Raw genomic sequence first — 21,951 nt, forward strand, 5'->3', positions numbered from 1 at the left:
TTTTTGAAAGTACAAATATTCCATGTAGTCTCAAATAAATATCAAGTCATAAAAGCTGCTTGCATTATAATGATTTAAAATTAGAAAAGGTTGTTTAAAATAGTTTTGGATGGATTATAACGTGTCACCGCAAGATGTCAACTTTCCAAAAATATTTCATATCAGCTAACCATATAACAAGGTAGAGAATGACATTTGTATACTTCAAAGAATGCCAATGGTACTAGTTAAAAAAAACAATGGTATTACCATGGTACCATGTCCAAAAAACATGTTATTACAAGGTTTCTTTTTGAATGGATAGTTAAGAATGCTAAAAAGAAATTTGACAGAATGATTTGTGTTATTGAAGTGGGTTATTGACATCAAAGATATCTTCACTGTTTTCCAGAAGGAAGTGTCCCACAGCCAGTGTCAGTACTCCTCTGAAGAGGAGAGCCGTCAGATGGAGGAGATCCTGCGGCTGGAGCGAGAGATTGAACGGCTACAGAAGCAAAGAGACGAAGGTGTGTCCTTGCTGAACGAGAGCTCCAGAGACGAACTGCGGCAGAAGAGCGACGCTGAGATCTACCGCCTAGAGAAAGAGGCTTCACGCGTGGCTACTGAGTTCCTGGAGATGCTAGACTTTGGAGGGTTGGAGCAGTCGCTCTCCAGCGAAGAGAACCTTCATGACTCATCTGAGACCACTGCACCTCTGGCAGAGGAAGAAGTGGACGAAGGCTTCCACGCGGACGACGAGGGCATACCACTCGGTGATTCCCCCCCCCCAGCTGCTACCATTCCTCTGGACAAGGAGATTCTCTCCAGTCTTCCACCTCCTCCACCTGCCTTTGCAGAAGGTCTGGTGGCCACATCTTCACTTGCACAGATGGAGCGGCCAAAATCAATTTCCTCAATGAAACAATACAGACTCTTAGAGATCCCCCCACCTCCACCTTCTGCTCCACCCCCTCCTCCACCAGCACCAGCATTAACCAAAGGATATTATAGAGTGGTTTATAAAAACTCCAGGAAAACAGAGATTTTACTGCCAGTGGAAGAGACTAGCTTTAGTATTCTACCAGATACTGAGTCTGATTATGACCAAGAGGAGTTTGAGGAGGCATTGGGGAGTTGTGGTGATGCAGGAAGTACAAACGACGGACACCTCACGGACGAGGAAGTGCTACGTAGATCTTCCTGTACCTACAACAGTATGGAGTCCTTTAGGGGAAGTTCAGACTCGGTGAGTTCACAAAGCACCCATACATTTCTGAAGGGGCATTCACACTGAAAGCGATGAAAGGAATTAGTGTCCCAAAAATGAAAATGCTGACATTATTAACTCACCCTTCAGAATTTAAAGTTGATGGTCAAAACAGCATTCTGTGTTTTAGTACCACCAGTTGAATTGGTTTGGTAACTTCAGTGACATTTCATGGCTGTGCGAAGAATAAAAAAAAAAAAAGCTTCACTTTGTCATTGTGCGATTCGCAGTGAATGTTCGCTCCAGGTGAGAATGTTCGTTACTGTTGTTTAGAATCAAACTGTTAATTGCAGCAAAAAATCTCAGTGTAGATTCGCGTTTGGTGTGAAAGGCCTTCTCAAACCTATATGACATTCTTTCTTCCATGAATCACAAAAGGTGAATTTTTCTAGTCTTGGCATGGTTTGTTTGTTATAATGTAAGTGAATAGTAACTGTGGTCTGTCAAGCTCGCAAAAGGTACTGTACTTTTGGTTGCTAGCAGGCATTCCTACTTGACTGCTGCATCCAATTGTATCACATGAGCTTTGCTGTCTGTATTCCCAGTCGCCACATTATATCATTACTAATTTCTATAAATTTAAACTCTGCTCTGTTTTGTTACCAGAGGTGTATAATAATGTAGTACAAATACATTGTTACTGTACTTAAGTACAGTTTTTCAATATTTGTACTTTACTAAAATTGATACTTTTACTCCAATACATTTCTCCAGACCCTTTTGTTACTTTTGCGAAAAAATACATGCAGATCAGCAATAGTGATGTCTGATTCGTGAAAGAACCATTTGAGTTGAATCTATTAAATTTGATTCTTTTGAACCGATCAAAAAGATTAATCAAAAGAAAATCACAAGTGAAGTGTGTGCCAGATAACGTGTATTCCAAAGTTTACATTTGTTTAAAAAATCATTTGATAAGTTTAGGCTTAAACATTATGAAAGCTGTGAAATAATGATGAAATTATGTGTTATCAGTATCCCGCCTTCTAGGAAACCTGTTCATATAAAAGTCAATCAAATGCAGTTACCTTTTACATTTAACCAAGGTGCTATCCATCCATCCATCCATCCATCCATCCATCCATCCATCCATCCATCCATCCATCCATCCATCCATCCATCCATCCATCTTCTATAGCTGCTTGTCCTATGTAGTGCTGAAGCCTATCTCAGCTGTCTTGGCCCAAAGCAGGGAAACACCCTGGAGGGTGGCCAGTCTATCGCAGGGCTAACACACAGACATACACATTCACACTCTCACCTAAGGGCAATTTAGAGTTTCCAATTCACTTAACCTGCTCATTTTTTGGACTGTGAGGGACTTTTTCACTGTACATATTGACAGCAGCCATATCAAGCTGTAGCTCAAGACCGGTTGCCCACTGAAGCTAAGAAGGGTTGAGCCAGGTCAGTACCTGGATGGGCGACGTCCTGGAGAAAACTAAGATTGCTGCTGGAAGCGGTATTAGGGAGGCCAGCAGGGGGTGCTCACCATTAATTCCTGGAAATTATGATTTCAAGCTTGATTACACTTGCTATAGCGCCATCTAGCACTCTGCACTTTTGTTAAGCACTAGGATATAGAGTTGGGGTACTCGAGTTTTGACTCGGAATTGAGTCCTTGGGACTCAGGATGTTTTTTCCGAATCCATGACATTTGTGATGCAATGAAAATAAATAACAAGACAGAAAATAGTGAACACATCTCTGTCTGCAAGCAACTGTATTAGCCCCAGAAGTCGTAGACGTAGCCAGAGTTGTTTCACTGTGCTTAAGCAAACACGCACATACACACGTGCACAGGCAAACTCATCAGTCAACCAATATACTTGAATGTTACTACAGAAACTACTGTATTACATCGACTAACGATTTGGCTGGCAGGACAAAATCATAAAGACGCTATGTATCCAATGTAACAGAAACTAAACAAGGCAGTTTCTCACAACATGGGACCTGACAACTGGTAAAATTGCATGTGCCATTTGTGCAGCCAAGACAGTGCTCGAATTGCGGTTTCATCGTGGTTAAAAACTTAAAAATAGTATTAGTCAAGTCAAGTCAAGTCAAGTGGTTTTTATTGTCGTTTCAACCATATACAGTTAGTACAGTACACAGCAAAACGAGACAACGTTCCTCCAGGACCATGGTGCTACATAAAAACAACAAAGGACCAACACAGGACCACATGAGACAACACAACGAAATAAAATACCTATATAAAATACCTATATATATACCTATATAAAGTGCACGTGCAAACATGTGCAAAGTACGGGACAGTACAACAAATTACTGACAATGAACAGGACAATAGACACAGTGCAGTGCCGACCAGTACTCAGTAGTGCAAAAAGATGACAGTTTCTAAAAACGTAAACATAACATACTATGAGATAGTGTTCTATGCACATAGCAGTTATTGAGGTAGCAGACAGTTATAAAGTGACTGTAATTAAAGTGCAACTCAGGACACGTGTGTGTGTCTGTGTCAAACCAGTCTCTGAGTATTGAGGAGTCTGATGGCTTGGGGGAAGAAGCTGTTACACAGTCTGGCCGTGAGGGCCCGAATGCTTCGGTACCTCTTGCCAGACGGCAGGAGGGTAAAGAGTTTGTGTGAGGGGTGTGTGGGGTCGTCCACAATGCTGGTTGCTTTGCGGATACAGTGTTTTTTGTAAATGTCTTTGATGGAGGGAAGAGAGATCCCAATGATCTTCTCAGCTGTCCTCACTATCCTCTGCAGGGCTTTGCGGTCTGAAACGGTGCAAGTCCCAAACCAGGCAGTGATGCAGCTGCTCAGGATGCTCTCAATAGTCCCTCTATAGAATGTAATGAGGATGGGGGGTGGGAGATGTGCTTTCCTCATTCTTCGAAGAAAGTAGAGATGCTGCTGGGCTTTCTTGGTGATAGAGCTGGTGTTGAGGGACCAGGTGAGGTTCTCCGCCAGGTGAACACCAAGGAATTTGGTGCTCTTGACGATCTCCACAGAGGAGCCGTCGATGTTCAGCGGAGTGTGTTCACCTTGTGCTCTCCTAAAGTCAACAACCATCTCTTTTGTTTTGTCGACATTCAGGGACAGGTTGTTGGCTCTACACCAGTTCGTCAGCCGCTGCACCTCCTCTCTGTATGCTGACTCGTCGTTCTTGCTGATGAGACCCACCACGGTCGTGTCATCTGCGAACTTGACGATGTGGTTCGAGCTGTGCATTGCTGCACAGTCGTGAGTCAGCAGAGTGAACAGCAGTGGACTGAGCACACAGCCCTGGGGGGCCCCAGTGCTCAGTGTGGTGGTGGTGGAGATGCTGTTCCCGATCCGGACTGACTGAGGTCTCCCAGTCAGGAAGTCCAGGATCCAGTTGCAGAGGGAGGTGTCCAGGCCCAGCAGGTTCAGCTTTCCAATCAGGTGCTGGGGAGTGATTGTGTTGAATGCTGAGCTGAAATCTATGAACAGTATTCGAACGTATGAGTCCTTATTGTCTAGGTGGGTGAGGGCCAGATGGAGGGTTGTGGCGATGGCATCGTCCGTTGAACGGTTTGGACGATACGCAAACTGTAGTGGGTCTAGTGAGGGGAGCAGCTGGGTCTTAATGTGCCTCATGACGAGCCTCTCGAAGCACTTCGTGATGATGGGTGTAAGTGCGACGGGACGGTAGTCGTTGAGGCAGGACACTGAAGACTTCTTTGGCATGGGGATGATGGTGGTGGCCTTGAAGCACGTTGGAACGACGGCGCTGCTCAGAGAGATGTTGAAGATGTCGGTAAGAACATCTGCTAGCTGGTCTGCACATCCTCTGAGCACTCTGCCAGGAATGTTGTCTGGTCCAGCAGCCTTCCGTGGGTTGACTCTACATAGAGTTTTCCTCACATCTGCCTTGGTAAGACAGAGCACCTGGTCATTGGGAGGAGGGGTGGTCTTCCTCGCCACCACGTCGTTCTGCACTTCAAACCGAGCGTAGAAGTCGTTCAGCGCATCTGGAAGGGAGGCATCTTTGTCACAGGCAACTGATGTTGTCCTGTAGTTGGTGATGGCCTGGATGCCCTGCCACATGCGCCGCGTGTCACAGCTGTCCTGGAAGTGACTGTGGATTCTCTGGGCGTGTGCACGCTTTGCCTCTCTGATTGCCCGTGACAGTTTGGCCCTAGCTGTTCTTAGGGCTGCCTTATCGCCTGCTCTGAAGGCAGAGTCTCGGGACCTCAGCAGCGTGCGCACCTCCGCAGTCATCCACGGCTTCTGGTTGGAGCGTGTGGTGATGGTCTTGGAGAAAGTGACATCAATGCACTTGCTGATGTAGCTGGTCACTGATGCTGTGTATTCCTCCAAGTTGGTAGAATCGCCATATGTTGCAGCGTCCCTGAACATGTGCCAGTCAGTACACTCAAAACAGTCCTGAAGAGCAGAGATGGCTCCTGCTGGCCAGGTTTTCACCTGCTTCTGAAGCGGTTTTGTGCGTCTGACGAGCGGTCTATTCTGGAATTAACATAACAGAGATGTGGTCTGAGTAGCCGAGGTGGGGGCGGGGCTCCGCCCGTGCAGCGCCTGGGATGTTTGTGTAAACAAGATCAAGCGTGTTCGCCCCTCTCGTTGCAAAGTCCACATACTGATGGAATTTAGGGAGCACTGTCTTGAGATTCGCATGGTTGAAATCTCCGGCGACAATAAACAGTCCGTCGGAGTGAGCGTTCTGCAGTTCGCTCGTAGCCCCATACAGTTCACAGAGCGCTTCCTTAGCATTAGCGCTGGGGGGAATGTAAACTCTGGTTATGTAACCAGCATTCCCGTGGTAGATAAAAAGGTCTGCATCTAACAGTCACAAGCTCCAACAGCGATGAACAGTAACTAGAGACTAGCATAGAGTTCTTGCACCATTCCGTGTTGATGTAAACACACAAGCCACCACCGCGAGTCTTACCGCAGAGAGCTGTATTTCTGTCGGCACGAAACGAGGTGAGCCCGTCTAGCTGAATAGCGGCATCCGGAACTCTGTCGCTGAGCCCCGTCTCCGTGAAAACAAAGACGCAGCAATCTCTAAACTCGCGCTGCGTAGCCTGCTGGATATTAATATTAATACTGGATATTAAGTCTTTTTAGGCATGATCTACACATGATGGCTTCTGTAGTCTCTTGTGGTCCACGCAGTGTTGTCAGCTTGAGCTGGTTCATAATAGTTTGATGAATTAACTGTGTAGCTTTTTAAATAGTCTGGGGAAGAGAGCGCGTTATTGCTAAACCAGACAGCAACTCTAAACAGATAAACGGCACCTATTTATTATTGATTGACTATTTTCAAAGCATTGACGAGCTGCTTAAAATACATTCTTTTACAGCATTTGTCCACCATTCACAACATTCAACTATGCAAAATAAAATATTAGGATAATTTGGGCAATAAAATGTTTTGTTTATAATTTAATTATAGACTATAAAATAAATGTATTATTCGATGAAGCTAAACTTCAAGTTACGAGATGAATTTAGTTGGTTATGACATTTTATTTGAATGTTTTTTTTTATTATTGTAAACAACTGGCTAACTTATGCACGTCTTTTTTTGCCTATATCTCTGACACATTTGAAGGACAATTCTTTTGAATTTATGACTCCAAATTATTATTCTAAACAAATAATTGAAATATCAACAGAACGCAATAAGAAGTGTGTTGAAGGACAGTTTTGTATTCATAAACCTAAAGCATATGCATTCATTCTGAAACCACTTTGAAGTCTGTTCAGCATGATGCTAATCATAACATGTTTTTTTGTTACATTTATATTGACAAACTGTTTTTCTTAGTTGTGAAGTTTAAAATAAGCTAAAAATGTTGATGTTGAGTTTACAGTTACAAGTTTAATTCAGATTTCTGAACAGATTAATTCGGACTTGACTCGGACTCGATTGTTTAAAGACTCTGACTTGACTCGGACTCAACTCAACTAGTAAGTATAATTCATGATCTTGACTCATTGAGCTTGAAATCATGATCGTGCCTAGAGAATGCAATGGCAACATGTACAATGAAAACAGAGTTATATTTTGGTCTGTTTTCACTCTAAACCAACAGTTTCTTTTAAAAAACATGGTTCAAACCACTGGAGTCATATGGATTACTTTAATGTTGCCATTATCTCTTTTTTGGGTCTTCAAAGGTCTGGTCACCTTTCACTTGCATTGTATGGACCTTCAGATCTGAAATATTCTTCTAAAAATGTTTGTTTGTGTTCAGGAGAAGAAAAAAAGCCATACACATCTGGAATGGCATGAGGGAGAGTAAATGATGAGCACCGCCAATCAAATAAGTTGTCATGGGTCTAATTAGTTGTTTCTTAATTTATGCAATTTACTTGTAATTTTGATACTTTAGTACATTTAAAATCAGTTACTTTAATACTTTTACTCAGTATTTTTCTAATGAGCTACTTTTACTTGAGTCAATTTTCATGAAGGTATCTTTTTACTTAAGTATGATGAATGGATACTTTATACAACACTGTTTGTTACTCCACTGGTCTCTGACCCTAATTTGGCCTCAAATTGCAACTCTCATCGACAATGAATGACTTCCAGTGTTTTTGACGCTTCAAATCAATGTCAGTGTGCATGCCCTTTGAATTTAATCGTTTGACAGTCCATTCACCAAGTTCCTGTACTGTTGGTTGATAGTAGGCATTGAATTTAACTATCTGCTCTTTTATTGGTAGTCACCTCACATTTGCATAAGTTTGAACTGTGCTCATCATTGTGTCCAACAGTCTCTGTCACTCATGTTGCCTCAAATCGCCAATTCTCATTATAAATGAATGACTTTTGGTCGCTTTGTCACTGCAAATCATTGTCTGTGTGAACACCCCATAAGGAAGACATTTCACCTGAAAGCAAAATTGCATGTAGGCAAGGTTATGCAGTTCAGTGTCTGGGAAGTGAGATCTGGTGTTGCTGGGAGCATAACAAAAACACTCTGCACACTAATTCTCTTTAGAACTTTAAACTTGTAATAATACAGAAATTAATGCACCTGCTCTTGCAAAATGCTTGATCGTTTTGGATTTCATTTAGCTACTCGTGTTTTATTTGCAATGGCAGGGTGAGGGAGAATCAGTTGAATATGATTTGAAATATATTGTGTTTTACCCCTCAGGGTATTCTGAGAATGTTAAGTCATATATCAGTGCCATCCACACCTGCTCCGATCGCAATTCCACAAAGCTTGATTGTTTTCTCTTGGAGAATATTTAAACCGAGAGACCTAGTTCGAGTTATGTTTGGGTGTAATATGAAACTTGACATGACAGCTAACATTTGGAAGGACGTTTACTGTCCTTCCAAGTCATACTCTTTTTATTTTTATTAACATGTAGGGTAAAGACAGTGAGATCCAGATGTCCTACCACAGCAAACACACAGTGCTCCAGCGTGTATGTTACAAGTAAAGAAAATACATTTTATTTTCAGTTAAATTCAGAAGTTTACATACACTTAAGTTGAAGTCATTTTAACCACTCCACAGACTTAATATTAGCAAACTGTAGTTTTGACAAGTCCATTAGTACATACACTTTGTGCATGACAAGACATTTTTCCAACAATTGTTTACAGACAGATTGTTTCACTTTTAATTGACTATATCACAATTCCAGTGGGTCAGAAGTTTACATACACAAGTTAACTGTGCCTTTAAGGAGCTTGGAAAATTCAAAAAAATTATGTCTTTAGACAATTAGCCAATTAGCTTTTGATTGGAGGTGTATTAAATTGGAGGTCCTGTGGATGTGTTTTAAGGCCTTCAAACGTATTGCTTCTTTGCGTGACATCATGGGAAAATCAAAAGAAATCAGCCAAGCATTGTCAAAAAACATTGTTTACCTCTACAAGTCTGGTTCATCCTTGGAAGCAATTTTCAAGTGCCTGAAGGGACCAATATCATCTATACAAACAATAGTATGCAAGTATAAAAACCAATGGAGCATATAAGACACATTCTGTCTCCTAGAGATGAACGTAGTTTGGTGCGAAAGGTGCAAATCAATCCCAGAACTACAGCAAAGGACCTTGTGAAGATGCTGGAGGAAACTGGTAGCCAAGTATCTATATCCACAGTAAAATTTGTCTTCTATCAACATAACCACAAAGGCTGCTCAGCAAGGAAGAAGCCACTGCTCCAAAACTGCCATAAAAAGCCAGACTACAGTTTGCAAGTGTAAATGGGCACAAAGATCTTACTTTTTGTGCTCTGGTGTAATGAAACAAAAATGTAACTGTTTGGCCATAATGACCATTGTTATGTTTGGAGGAAAAATGGTGAGGCTTGCAAGCCAAAGAACACCATCCCAACCGTGAAGCATGGAGGTGGCAGCATCATTTTGTGGGAGTGCTTTGCTGCAGGAGGGACTGGTGAAATTCACAAAATAGATGACATCATGAGGAAGGAAAATTATGTGGATATATTGAAGCAACATCTCAAGACATCAGCCAGGAAGTTAAAGCTCAGTCACAAATGGGTCTTCCAAATGGACAATGACCCCAAGCTTACCTCCAATGTTGTGGCAAAATGGCTTAAGGACATCAAAGTCAAGGTACTGGAGTGGCCATCACAAAGTACTGACCTCAATCCGATAGAAAATTTGTGGGCAGAACTGAAAAAGCATGTGCGTAAGGAGGCCTAAAAACCTGAATCAGTTCCACCAGTTCTGTCTGGAGGAATGGGCCAAATTCCAGCAACTTGCTTGTGGAAGACTACCCAAAATATTTGACGCAAGTTAAACAATTTAAAGGCAATGCTACCAAATATTAACAAAGTGTATGTAAACTTCTGACGATTGTGATGAAAGAAATCAAAACTGAAATAAATCATTCTGTCTTCTATTATTCTGATATTTCACATTCTTAAAATATTTCACATTCTTAAAATAAAGTAGTGATCCTAACTGACCTAAGACAGGGAAGGTTTTCGTTGCTTAATTGTCAAGAATTGTGAAAAACTGACTTTGAATGTATTTGGCTAAGGTCTATGTAAACTGATGACTTCAACTGTAAATCATAGGGTCTGAAATTATACAGGGAAAGGGTTGAAAATCATAGAAAGTGGCATAAGTGCCCCAGGTACTAAAAATGTGGAGCCAGAAAATCTGTCTATCTGTCTATCTATCTGTCTGTCTGTCTCATCTTACTGTAAGGTCTGTTAAACCTTCAAACCTTTTATAAACTTTCAGGCCAGGCTTTGTCAAGCCAACATAAAAATTTGTCTGACAAACTTTACCTATCTTTTCAAATTTGTTATATAACATTTAACAAATATAAGCAAATTCACACAAGCAATAGTACTGTTGTGCCAAGTTGCTGCTGGTACTCACAGATTGCTGATTTATGAAACAACAGCAGCACAATTGCGAGTGTAATATTGCTTTTATACAACAGTTCAATGAACAAGTATTGTGTTAAGTAATTTTAAATAACTTGTGATTCATACAAAACATATTTGCCAATTATTTGATGTATTTCACCAATGAAAATAGTTTCAAATGAACCAAATGTATTTGCTGTCTTCGAGGTGAAATGAATGTGCCACTAATATGAATTGATATTTTCACTCCATAACTTGAAGTAGCGATTACGTTACAATTAACAGCTTATTTTCTATTTGATGTTAATTTTATTTTATAGCTATCAGCCATCATTGTTCAGCCATCAGTTTATTTCATCTACTTAATTGAATTGAAATATTTGACAGAAATGGACGGCACACTGTGTTTACATATGGTTAAAAAATGCCATCAAATGGATCAAATAAAATTGCATAAAAAAATTATGTTTATTGAAGTTTTCTCTCTCTTCTTCAACAGTTCATTGATAGTAATGAGGAGAATGATGAATATGTGGACACAGACGAGGAGGTGTCAAATGGTAGAGTGCATCTACTAAATGGCAGTGGACCTCCATATTTCCACAGCTACCTGTACATGAAGAGTGAGTGTTTCTAACTATTTTGTTCCCAATTGCTTCATTCATGCCTATATCATTGGATAATATTGGTCAAACTGAACATATTAATGGATACACTAAAGCAAAAAGTGACAATGTAATTGGACTGTTTCTTATTTGTTGTCTTTAAGGTGGGCTGATGATCCCATGGCGCAGGCGCTGGTGTGTTTTGAAGGATGAGACCTTCATGTGGTTCAGGGCAAAGCAGGACTCTCTCAAGTCAGGCTGGCTGTACAAGAAAGGTGGAGGGATGTCCACTCTGTCCCGCAGGAACTGGAAGATGCGCTGGTTCGTCCTTCGAGACTCCAAACTCATGTATTTCGAGAATGACAGTGAGGACAAACTGAAGGGAACCATTGACATCCGATCTGTCAAGTAAGAACTCAGTTCACAGATGATGTGTTCGCTGTTCATTTTTGAAGACCCCATGAAATCACTTGACAAGTGTAATATTCTTTCCTGTGCTGTAGTATTCCCCATTTAAATTAAGGCTCATATCTCCTTTTTTTATATATACAGCCAGTAGGCTTTAGGTATTTCTCAACTGCTTGCTAGTTGATTGCAGGTGGAATCAGGGGAAGGACATTCTCATTCAAGCATTTGATTGAACATTTGAGCATTTGATTGAACAAAAATATGTGTAGTGCAGTATGAGTCATCAATATTTTTGGCCCATTTTCCCAGTCATGAAAGACTTTATTTCATATTCTTAAATAGGCTTAAGGTTCATTTTGCCACTTCTTAGGAGGACATTAATAATAAGGTGGCTTTAATCGTAATAGACATTAACTAAATTCCACAAAAATTTAATTTTGAGTTCATGGGATCTTTAAAATAACAAAACTGCTGCAACTAGCAGATGCCTCATGTTATCAGAGGCCAGTAGTCAACCATTACTGTTGTATTTCTAAGTTTTTGTGTATATGCACTGACGGCTTGTGGTATTGTTACACAGAGAGATTGTGGACAACCACGAGAAGGAGAATGCACTGAACATTGTGACGGAGGAGAGGACCTACCAAATCTATGCAGAATCCCCTGAGGATGCCAGGTACATATCAATTGTATATTTATTTAACTTATTTTGATGATGCCACTGAATCTGACTAAGTGAATATGTGTGAATAAATACAATGTAGATGTGAAACTCTCTTATTTATCTGTTGCACCCCCTTGTGGTAGAACATAACTCATGTGATACCTTGTGTTGCAGTGGCTGGTTCAATGTGCTGAGTCGAGTCCACAGTGCCACTCCAGAACAGCTTCTGCAGATCCAGCACGAGCAGGCCAATCCCAAGAACGCAGTCGTGAGTGCCTGCCCTTATACAGTGGATATAAAAAGTCTACACACCCCTGTTAAAATGCCAGTTTCTTGTGATGTAAAAGAATGAGACAAAGATAAATCATGTCAGAACTTTTTCCACCTTTAATGTTACCTATAACGTGAACTATTAAATTGAAAAACAAACTGAAATCTTTGAGGAAAAAAAACAACAACAAAAAACACAATAACCTGGTTTTCATAAGTGTGCACACCCTTAAACTAATACTTTGTTGAAGCACCTTTTGATTTTATTACAGCACTCAGTCTTTTTGTGTAGGAGTCTATTAGCATGGCACATCTTGACGTGGCAATATTTGCCCACTCTTCTTTGCAAAAGCGCTCCAAATCTGTCAGATTGCGAGGACATCTCCTGTGCACAGCCCTCTTCAGATCACCCCACAGATGTTCAATTGGATTCAGGTCTGGGCTTTGGCTGGGCCATTCCTAAATGTTAATCTTCTTCTGGTGAAGCCATGCTTTTGTGGATTTGGATGTGTGCTTTGGGTCATTGTCGTGCTGAAAGGTGAACTTCATCTTCAGCTTTCTAATGGACGCCTGACGGTTTTGTGCCAAAATTGCCTGGTATTTGGAACTGTTCATAATTCCCTCCACCCTGACTAAGGCCCCGGTTCCAGCTGAAGAAAAACAGCCCCAAAGCATGATGCTGCCACCACCATGCTTCACTGTGGGTATGGTGTTCTTTGGGTGTTGTTTTTGAGCCAAACGTACCTTTTGGAATTATGGCCAAAACGTTCAACCTTGGTTTCATCAGACCATAACACATTTTCCCACATGCTTTTGGGAGACTTGATGTTTGTTTTTGCAAATTTCAGCCGGGCTTGGATGTTTTTCTTTGTAAGAAAATGCTTCCGTCTTGCCACCCTACCCCAAAGCCCATTCATATGAAGAATACGGGAGATTGTTGTCACATGTAGCACACAGCCAGTACTTGTCATAAATTCCTGCAGTTCCTTTAATGTTGCTGTTGGCCTCTTGGAAGCCTCCCTGACCAGTTTTCTTCTCGTCTTTTCATACATTTTGGAGGGACGTCTTGGAGTTCTTGGTAATGTCTCTTTTGTGCCATATTTTCTCCACTTGATGATGTTGCACTGTGTTCCATGGTATATCTAATGCTTTGGAAATTATTTTGTACCCTTCTCCTGACTGATATCGTTCAACAATGAGATAGATCCCTCTGATGCTTTGGAAGCTCTCTGCGGACCATGGCTTTTGCTCTGTAATGCAACTAAGAAAATGTCAGGAAAATCCTACTAGAACATTTAAAGAGTCACTTTAAATGATGGCAGGTGTGTAATGACTTATATTTAACATGAGTTTGAATGTGATTTGGTTAATTCTGAACCCAGCCACATCCCCAGTTATAAGAGGGTGTGCACACTTATGCAACCAGGTTATTGTAAAGTTTTTAATTTTTGTTTTCCCCCACGAAGATTTCAGTTTGTTTTTCAATTGAATTGTTCACATTATAGGTCACATTAAAAGTGGGAAAGTTTCTGACATGATTTATCTTTGTCTCGTTCTTTTACATCACAAAAACCTGGCATTTTAACAGGGTTGTGTAGACTTTTTATATCCACTGTATACACAATGCATTCATAATGCAGCTGGATACTTACTGTAAGGGTTGTTTAATGTGTTGGTCTGTGGTTTGTTGTATTTACATATGATGTTATGTCATGTGTCATGCTCAGGGAACACTGGATGTTGGGCTTATCGACTCTGTATGTGCCTCAGACAACCCAGACAGGTACTACACGATTTCATAATCGCATAGCATAGCAATAGTTTTACACAATACCGCCGTTATTACCTGCTTATAACATGTGCGCAAGTGTTGTTGTTTACATTTTCAAGTCAAAAGCAGATAATTTAAGTCTCCTGTAATCGCGGGATTCTTACGTTGTTGGCTTTTGAATAAGCTATTTGTTTTTTAATAACTTATGAGCATCTTGCTGTGCATGTCTCGCTCAGAGTCTGCTGGGAGAAGCTTCTGTTAAACTTACTGATGCTGTTTATGCCTCACTAATCCAACGATTTTCACGGTGATGTCAGTGTAAATAAAACAACATGTTTGATATATATATATACAGTACATACATTATATACAAATGTATTATTATTATTTCTGGATTTTTAGTATTCTGTCAGATAGAAGCATTTCTGCTTGTTTAAATAGAATTAATAGAATATTTGATCCAAAAACATCTTTTATTGACCCCCATGCCGTTACAAAAACAAAATAATTTTGTTTTATTAATATTTACATTTACGCTTTTGCATAAAACGACATTTAATAGCCACCATAGCTGTCAAACACCAAAAAGGACAAAACAATGGCGTAAAAGTACCATTAAAGGTGCACTCAGTTACTTTTTATTTGTGTCATCTTGGACTTACAGTAACACCTTGTGGTGTGGATGCAGCATCATTCAAAATCAAACGTTATCAGTTACAGATGCCATTATAGAAATTCACTATTCATAATTAACCATGATTAATTTAATCCAAGAGTGAAAGTGTCCAATAACAAGATGGTTACTGAGATTAAGTGAGTAGTATTCGGCTGGTCATGTGATTCTAAAATGGCAGCCCCCATGAGGCGCCCCTGCCCCATGTAGAATAAGACAGGTTAGTGGTATGACTAGCGTACTCATCTCATGTGAGTGGTCATTATTTTATACTTATGTTTCAAAAATACAATGAATTTCTTTAGAAGTAAAACTTGTTTAATGGGGGAAAAAATCAGCCTTTAAGTGGTCCAAATGACTCGCTATATACCAATTCGATAAATATGATAGGTTTATGTGAGGGGAAAGACAGAAACGTAAATGACAGAACTTTCCTTTTTATGTGAACTATTTCAACTAAGTGTTGTCCAATACTCATAAGACCTCTTTCCCTCAGGCCTAACTCATTTGTTATAATAACGGCTAATCGCGTGATACACTGCAACACTGAAACACCAGAGGAGATGCACCACTGGATCGGCCTCCTGCAGAAACCCAAAGGAGACTCTAGAATAGATGGCCAGGAGTTCATAGTGAGAGGTGAGTGAGACTGCTGCACCTGTTGATCTCCTTCATGTGATGTCAAATCATTTTCGGGTGACTTGCTGCTCATAGGCAAAGAGTCACAGTGCTCTGTTAAGTGATTTCTCTTTCTCAATGTGTTTGCCAGGTTGGCTGCATAAAGAGATGAAGTCCAGTGGGAAGAGCACTTCTCTCAAGCTGAAGAAACGCTGGTTTGTTCTGACCAACAACTCACTGGATTATTACAAATCATCGGAGCGCAGTGCCTCTAAACTGGGCACACTGGTTCTCAACAGCCTCTGCTCTGTTGTTCAGCCAGATGAGAAGGTCTTCAAGGAGACCAGTGAGTGAAAATTACATGCTGGATGAAGTTGTTTATTTTGCACAAATTAAAACATTTGTTGAAGAACAAGAGATTTTTGAGTGCACAAATGAGACCAAGAGATATTTATTCAAATGTCTATAATCAACATCAATTATATATAAGGGGGTCCCTGGGTTGGCTGAGATCCTAGTTTGGTTGACATACCCTATTTTGGACAGTTCCCAATGCCTCCAATTTTCCACAGGTTACTGGAACATAATAGTCCATGGAAGAAAGCATTCTTACCGTCTCTACACCAAGCTACTGAACGAAGCCATGAGATGGGCTTCAGCCATTCAGGTGGCAATTGACAACAAGGTTCCGATAGAAACACCTACCCAGCAGCTCATCAGAGACATCAAGGTACTATCACCCTAAGATGACATTGTAACTCTAAAGGTATTCATGGCATGGATAATCACAGCAGATTTTCTATTTTATTACTGATCATGTTTCAGTTGTGGAAGCCAATACCTCTCCAACCCCAGCAGTCCCTCAGGGTCAAAAACTGTAGTGTTAAGTGAGGTACATGGACGAGTGTTCTGTGTGGCATTCAATCAACCTGTTTTCTCTGCTTTCTGAATGTCTTCATTTTTCTTGTTTCAACCTGTATTTGCTTGATCATTTCTGGGTGCCTTTGTTCAACATTTAGTCAACAAATTGTCCTTGACATTTTTTAATTGGTAACCATGCTGGAAAATCGAGTTAGAATAAGGTTCTGATGGTAGCTGTTTTTACATAGTTTCTATCTCACCCGAGCTGGTGTAGGTGGCTAATAAGCTGGACTACCAGCTGGTCAAAGACCCTATGAAATTGATTGATGAGCGCATTTTTCTTTCCTGTGTTAACGTATTTCAATAGCCAATGTAACAGCACAGATTAGAATTTTGATTTTCTACTTACTAATTGGTTGCTGGTGGTATTACAGGAGGGACATTCTCATTCAAGAGAGCATTTGCTTGGACAAAAATATGTGTAGTGCAGCAAAGAGTCATCAATATTTTTAGTCAGTTTTCCCCAAAGAGAGAGACTGTAAGTCTCAAAATGTGTACATCTGCTAAAAGTTAACTGTGTCAACGTTAGTACACTAGCTTGTGATGGCCTCCAAGCTAATATATATGGCCTAAAAGCCACAAAACTCAAATTCTGATTTCATGTGGTCGAAGCTTGACCACCTTAAGCTGATATAACTTGATTTTCCAGCAGGGCAAAAACAGCAAAGCTGTTATAATTTTGTCACTTTTGTGTGCTGTGTTTCCTCCTCCAGGGATCTGTGGATATACATTGTCTTACATGAATGTATAAAAGCATTAATACACTCTTGCTTTTCATGGTGCAGGAGAGCAGTCTAAATATGGAGGCTGTGGAGCAGATGTACTGGAGGAACCCCATTCTGAGATACACTCAGCACCCACTACACTCGCCCCTGCTGCCTCTGCCATATGGGGAGGTTAATGTCAGCTGTGAGTCTTTCTATTATACTGCTGTATTCCTACATTCCCTGTGAAATGAAACGGGGGACATTGAAAGCTGTTTTTGACTGTTACATACATTGCAATATATAATAATTTCAGTTTTATGATTAAACAAATATTGGGTTCAATTCAAGTTAAGCTCTGTTGACAGCATCTGTGGCATTTTGATGATTCCACAAAAAATTATTTAGACTCTTCCATCATTTTGTTTGAACAACAAACATAAGTTGCATACAGTAGTGCACTGACTTATATTTGGAAGTGTTTGGGGCAAGACAGGATTTAAAAGCAGAAATGTTAAGCTTGTATTTTTGTTAAAGCACATTCATTCTTCCATTGTGTATTATTTAAGACGTAAGGTTGTCTAAATCGTGAGACCTTTTAGTGGTGGGACTACTGTTCTTGGCAGATGACCTCTTTCTGTTAGGCTTGCTTGTATAATGTAAACATTACAGGGTTTACTGGCTTGACATGGTTATGAGTTGAAACATTGCATATAACTTTGCACAAACAAAGCAGGCAAGCGTTTGTATCATACTAGTCTCATGTTAATATTTGTAATATTTCGAAATGCTGTGTATTTTAATGTTTGTTCCACATTTTTTAAGAGTATGGATATTCAGTGTATTTCACTGTAAATGAGGTTTTAAAGACTGCATATACAAGACGTATGAGAATAAGAAAATACTGTTTAAAATAGTTTAAGATAATATATATATATATAGCATGTCACCCTGCAGAACACTGCTGTCAATGCTTGACATTTCAAGACAAATACCTTTTTACAAACAAAAAATATTGGTAGCACTTTATAATAACTACACAGTAGAAAGTATTTGTAAAGCATTATTGCTTGTACATATTCTGTAGCAAACCATTTATTATTATATAATAAGGTCATATAAATAAAAGCAGTTTGATAATGGTTTTTCATCCTTAGTAAACAACTTGTTAACTGTACCTAACTAATATATCTCAGCTGATACAAACCAGTTGTAAAGAAGTATAAAAACATTAAGAATGCATAAATCCATAATTAATAAGAAATTATTTATACATTTACATGTGCAGTGAATTGGACATATATTAATGCTTATTGTGTTTATAACTGTTTTTGTAAAACTATTAATGAAATAAGTGTCCTGAGATATTTCACCGGCCTCTGTGACAGTGTGGACTTTGTAAACAGCAAACAAAAATGTATCCATGGACCACAGACATTGATGCTTTTCACCTGTCAATCATTTTGCTTGTTCACATAGTGTTGTATTTGAAGTGGATCATTGAGGCTATGATTCATTATGTTTGTCAGTTGAGGGCACTATTGTGCTACTGTTGAATTTGACAGCCACAGGAACAATCAATTCTGCTCTTTTGCTCTGTTTTGGTCTCAAAATGATCTTTGGAGGGTGAGGTTTTGGAATGAGGGGCCATGGCTAATTCAACTGCTCAGTCATGTGAAAGCTTCAGAATGTTAAAATCGCTTACAGCACCTTTAAACAATGATATATTGTTTGCTACGGTAACTATACAGTAAAAGCGAAACATTATTTATATGTAGCCTATTAATGTATTAATAATATACGAACAATAATGTATAAATTATCAATTAGTTATAAACTAATGCTTCCCAAATACTTTATACTGTGTAGTTATTGAAAAGTGTTACCAAACTATTTTCTGTAATAAATGACAGCAGATGCAGTCGAAAGATCTTAACTTTTAATTGAACCCAGAACAGTCCTATAATTTTCGACCCGAAATGTACTCTCTCATACAGTGCATTTACTGTGCCTCATTGTTTGATCAATCTCTAAAGATTATTTATTTATGTTCAATAATGACACACCATTTTACGTATGAACTTTGTTTTTCTGGGATGATGGATTTAATGTCTTTCTCTGCTTTTCCTGCAGTACAAAAGGAGAAGGGCTACACCAGCCTGCAAGATGAGGCAGTGAAGATCTTTAACTCATTACAGGAGATGGAGGCTGTGCCAGACCCAATGCCCATCATTCAGGGCATCTTACAGACGTGTCAGGATCTGCGGCCACTCAGAGATGAAGTCTACTGTCAGCTGATCAAACAAACCAATCATGTGCCTCAGCCCAACAGCCCTGCTAACTGCGCCCACTGGCATCTGCTCACCTGCATGAGCTGCACCTTTCTGCCCAGCCGGGGTATATTGAGATACCTCAGATTCCACTTGAAAAGGTGTTGTAGCTACTCTTTCAAAATAGCATCCACTTGTTACTGTTAAAACCCCCATAAAATATAAATGGAAGTTTTTTTGGCTTTTAGCTTTGAGGTACTGTAATTTATATGCTAGTGCACTCCTAAAAGTTGACAAAATTATCTTTTAACATATTTACGCATTTAAAAATTTGTATTTTTCTTCCTGGAAAACGGACCAAAAATATTGATGAATTATTTTGCCCTCATGGGTGTATCCTAAATATTTGGTCTAATAAATTGCACTGTAAAATCAGAATGTCCCTCCCCCTAATACCACCTGACACAGACTAGCAATAGAAAGTAGCAAATCAAGGTTCAAGGCTGTGATGTAAACAAAAGCCTATTGTCTATTTGGAAAAAATGTAGGTGCCCTTCGATATGTAATGCCCTAACATCATGTTTCAAAAGTAAATATGTAAACACAGGAAAGAAAACAGAACTCACCAAACAATTTCATTGGATCTTTATTTTAAGTTTTTTCAAATCTTTCAAGGGTTTGAACTAATGAAGTTTGACTGTTATTTGGCAATTATAGAACTTTTTTGATCAGTGGCGTAACTTGGATCTGATGGGCCCTAGTGCAGAACACATGTCGGGCCCCACCTTGACCCCCCCTTACTGGCCAGGGTGGAGGGGAGGGTAGTTCCCCCTCCACTTCGCTTTCATCGGCAATGTGGCACTGGCTGTTTTGATCACTTATTATAACTTGCTTGGTTATACAACCAAGTACTGGCATTGTACATTTATGACCTTAATATCTTCTGATATGTATCACTCATTAGGATAAAAGAGCTGTTTCCTGGAACAGAAATTGAGATGTTTGCGGTCTTCGTTGGCGAATCACTGAAGAAGACAAAGACACGAGAGTTTGTGCCTTCCCAAGAGGAGATCATTGCTCTCCTGAACAGACGAGAGATGACGACCACTGTTTACTGCCATGGCGGAGGCTCCTGCAAGATTTCAATCAACTCTCACACCACAGCAGGAGAGGTACGGGATGCTTTCAGCCTCTGATGCTCAGAACATTTCACACAGGGGGCAATTATAACTGTATTGGAGAAGTGAAAGGAATAGCAAAATGTGAATTTTCACCCAAATATTAAAATTCTGTCATCATTTATTCACCCTGTGTAGGTGGTAGAGAAACTGATCCGAGGCTTGGCAATGGAGGACAGCAGGAACATGTTTGCTTTATTTGAGCATAACATCGCGATCGACCGAGCCGTGGAGAGCAGGGTGATTGTGGCTGATGTGCTGGCCAAGTTTGAGAGGTGAAATGACTCTAAAGAGTTGCCCATGTTTACTCTCAGATATTAAACACTGTTTGTGTGTCGTTAATATCCCCATCACCCCTAATATCCCCAAAACTTACAGTACACTACCAGTAAAACGTTTGGACACACATACTCTTTGTTTATCATTACAGTTTTATAATATTATTCATCAAATAACACAAATGGGATTATGTAAACGTAAGCTTCTTCAGAGTAGCCACACTTTGCCTATATTACAGCTCTGCACACTTTCTGCCACCTGGGATGCTTTTTAAAGAGTATTGAAGCAGTCCCCATACTGGATGGGCACTTGCCTACTTTTGCTTCACTATTGGGCCAAAAAAAAGTTCAATAAAACTTATGTTTTGTGAAGAAATGCAAATGTTGGCACAATTTATATTCGTCTGCAGAACTAATTTCAAGCATTTATTTAAACCTTTAAATCAAACGGTATGTAAGATCATGAAAAACAAATTGTGTCCAAACCTTTGACTGCAAGTGTATGTGAAAAATATCATTTTGAGGTACTTTGTAAATATTCAAAAACTGACATTTGTTGTGGTTGTTTCTCAGGCTGGCAGGAAGTGAGGTGGAGGAAGATGGTCCATGGAAGCTTTACTTTAAACTTTATTGTTTCTTGGACGTGGAGAGCATGCCCAAGGAAGGAGTGGAGTTTGTCTTCATGTTTGAGCAGGTCAGTAATTTATAGTTTTACCTCATACCGCTGTTCTATTCAATTCCATTCTAATCCAGTTAATCTTTTAAACTATGCAGTATTTTGTTCTTAAGATTTGGTATCTCACAACTGTTTTGCCGTTGAACTGTTATAGCTCTAATAGGATAAATTAGGGTAATGTATGACAAGCTTGATAGGGCCCATTTTATTCCTCATCATATGTCGTATTCTAACTGGGTTTTCATGTGATAAAATCTAATTTGTTGGTCTGAAGTGTAAGGGTCACAATGGCACTGTCCCAATTGCCAACATAAGCCCCTGCTGTCTTCCACA

At 39.8% G+C, this 21,951-nt stretch overlaps 1 protein-coding gene across 1 annotated transcript in view; it reads left to right on the top strand.

Moving 5' to 3' along the window:
* The window catches only part of LOC127658592 (unconventional myosin-X-like), a 106,548-nt gene that overhangs the window by 79,555 nt on the left and 5,042 nt on the right, over positions 1–21,951 (top strand). Inside the window, exons 23-36 of the mRNA XM_052147969.1 lie at positions 432–1,225; positions 11,082–11,205; positions 11,352–11,595; positions 12,176–12,271; positions 12,434–12,527; positions 14,257–14,312; positions 15,470–15,612; positions 15,743–15,937; positions 16,164–16,321; positions 17,298–17,421; positions 19,350–19,647; positions 20,451–20,658; positions 20,803–20,939; positions 21,516–21,636. Of these exons, the coding sequence (XP_052003929.1) occupies positions 432–1,225; positions 11,082–11,205; positions 11,352–11,595; positions 12,176–12,271; positions 12,434–12,527; positions 14,257–14,312; positions 15,470–15,612; positions 15,743–15,937; positions 16,164–16,321; positions 17,298–17,421; positions 19,350–19,647; positions 20,451–20,658; positions 20,803–20,939; positions 21,516–21,636 (2,792 nt within the window). The remainder of the gene's footprint in view (positions 1–431; positions 1,226–11,081; positions 11,206–11,351; positions 11,596–12,175; positions 12,272–12,433; positions 12,528–14,256; positions 14,313–15,469; positions 15,613–15,742; positions 15,938–16,163; positions 16,322–17,297; positions 17,422–19,349; positions 19,648–20,450; positions 20,659–20,802; positions 20,940–21,515; positions 21,637–21,951) is intronic.

The sequence above is a fragment of the Xyrauchen texanus genome, chromosome 18, assembly GCF_025860055.1.
Source record: "Xyrauchen texanus isolate HMW12.3.18 chromosome 18, RBS_HiC_50CHRs, whole genome shotgun sequence".
In the NCBI taxonomy this organism is placed as follows: Eukaryota; Metazoa; Chordata; class Actinopteri; order Cypriniformes; family Catostomidae; genus Xyrauchen; species Xyrauchen texanus.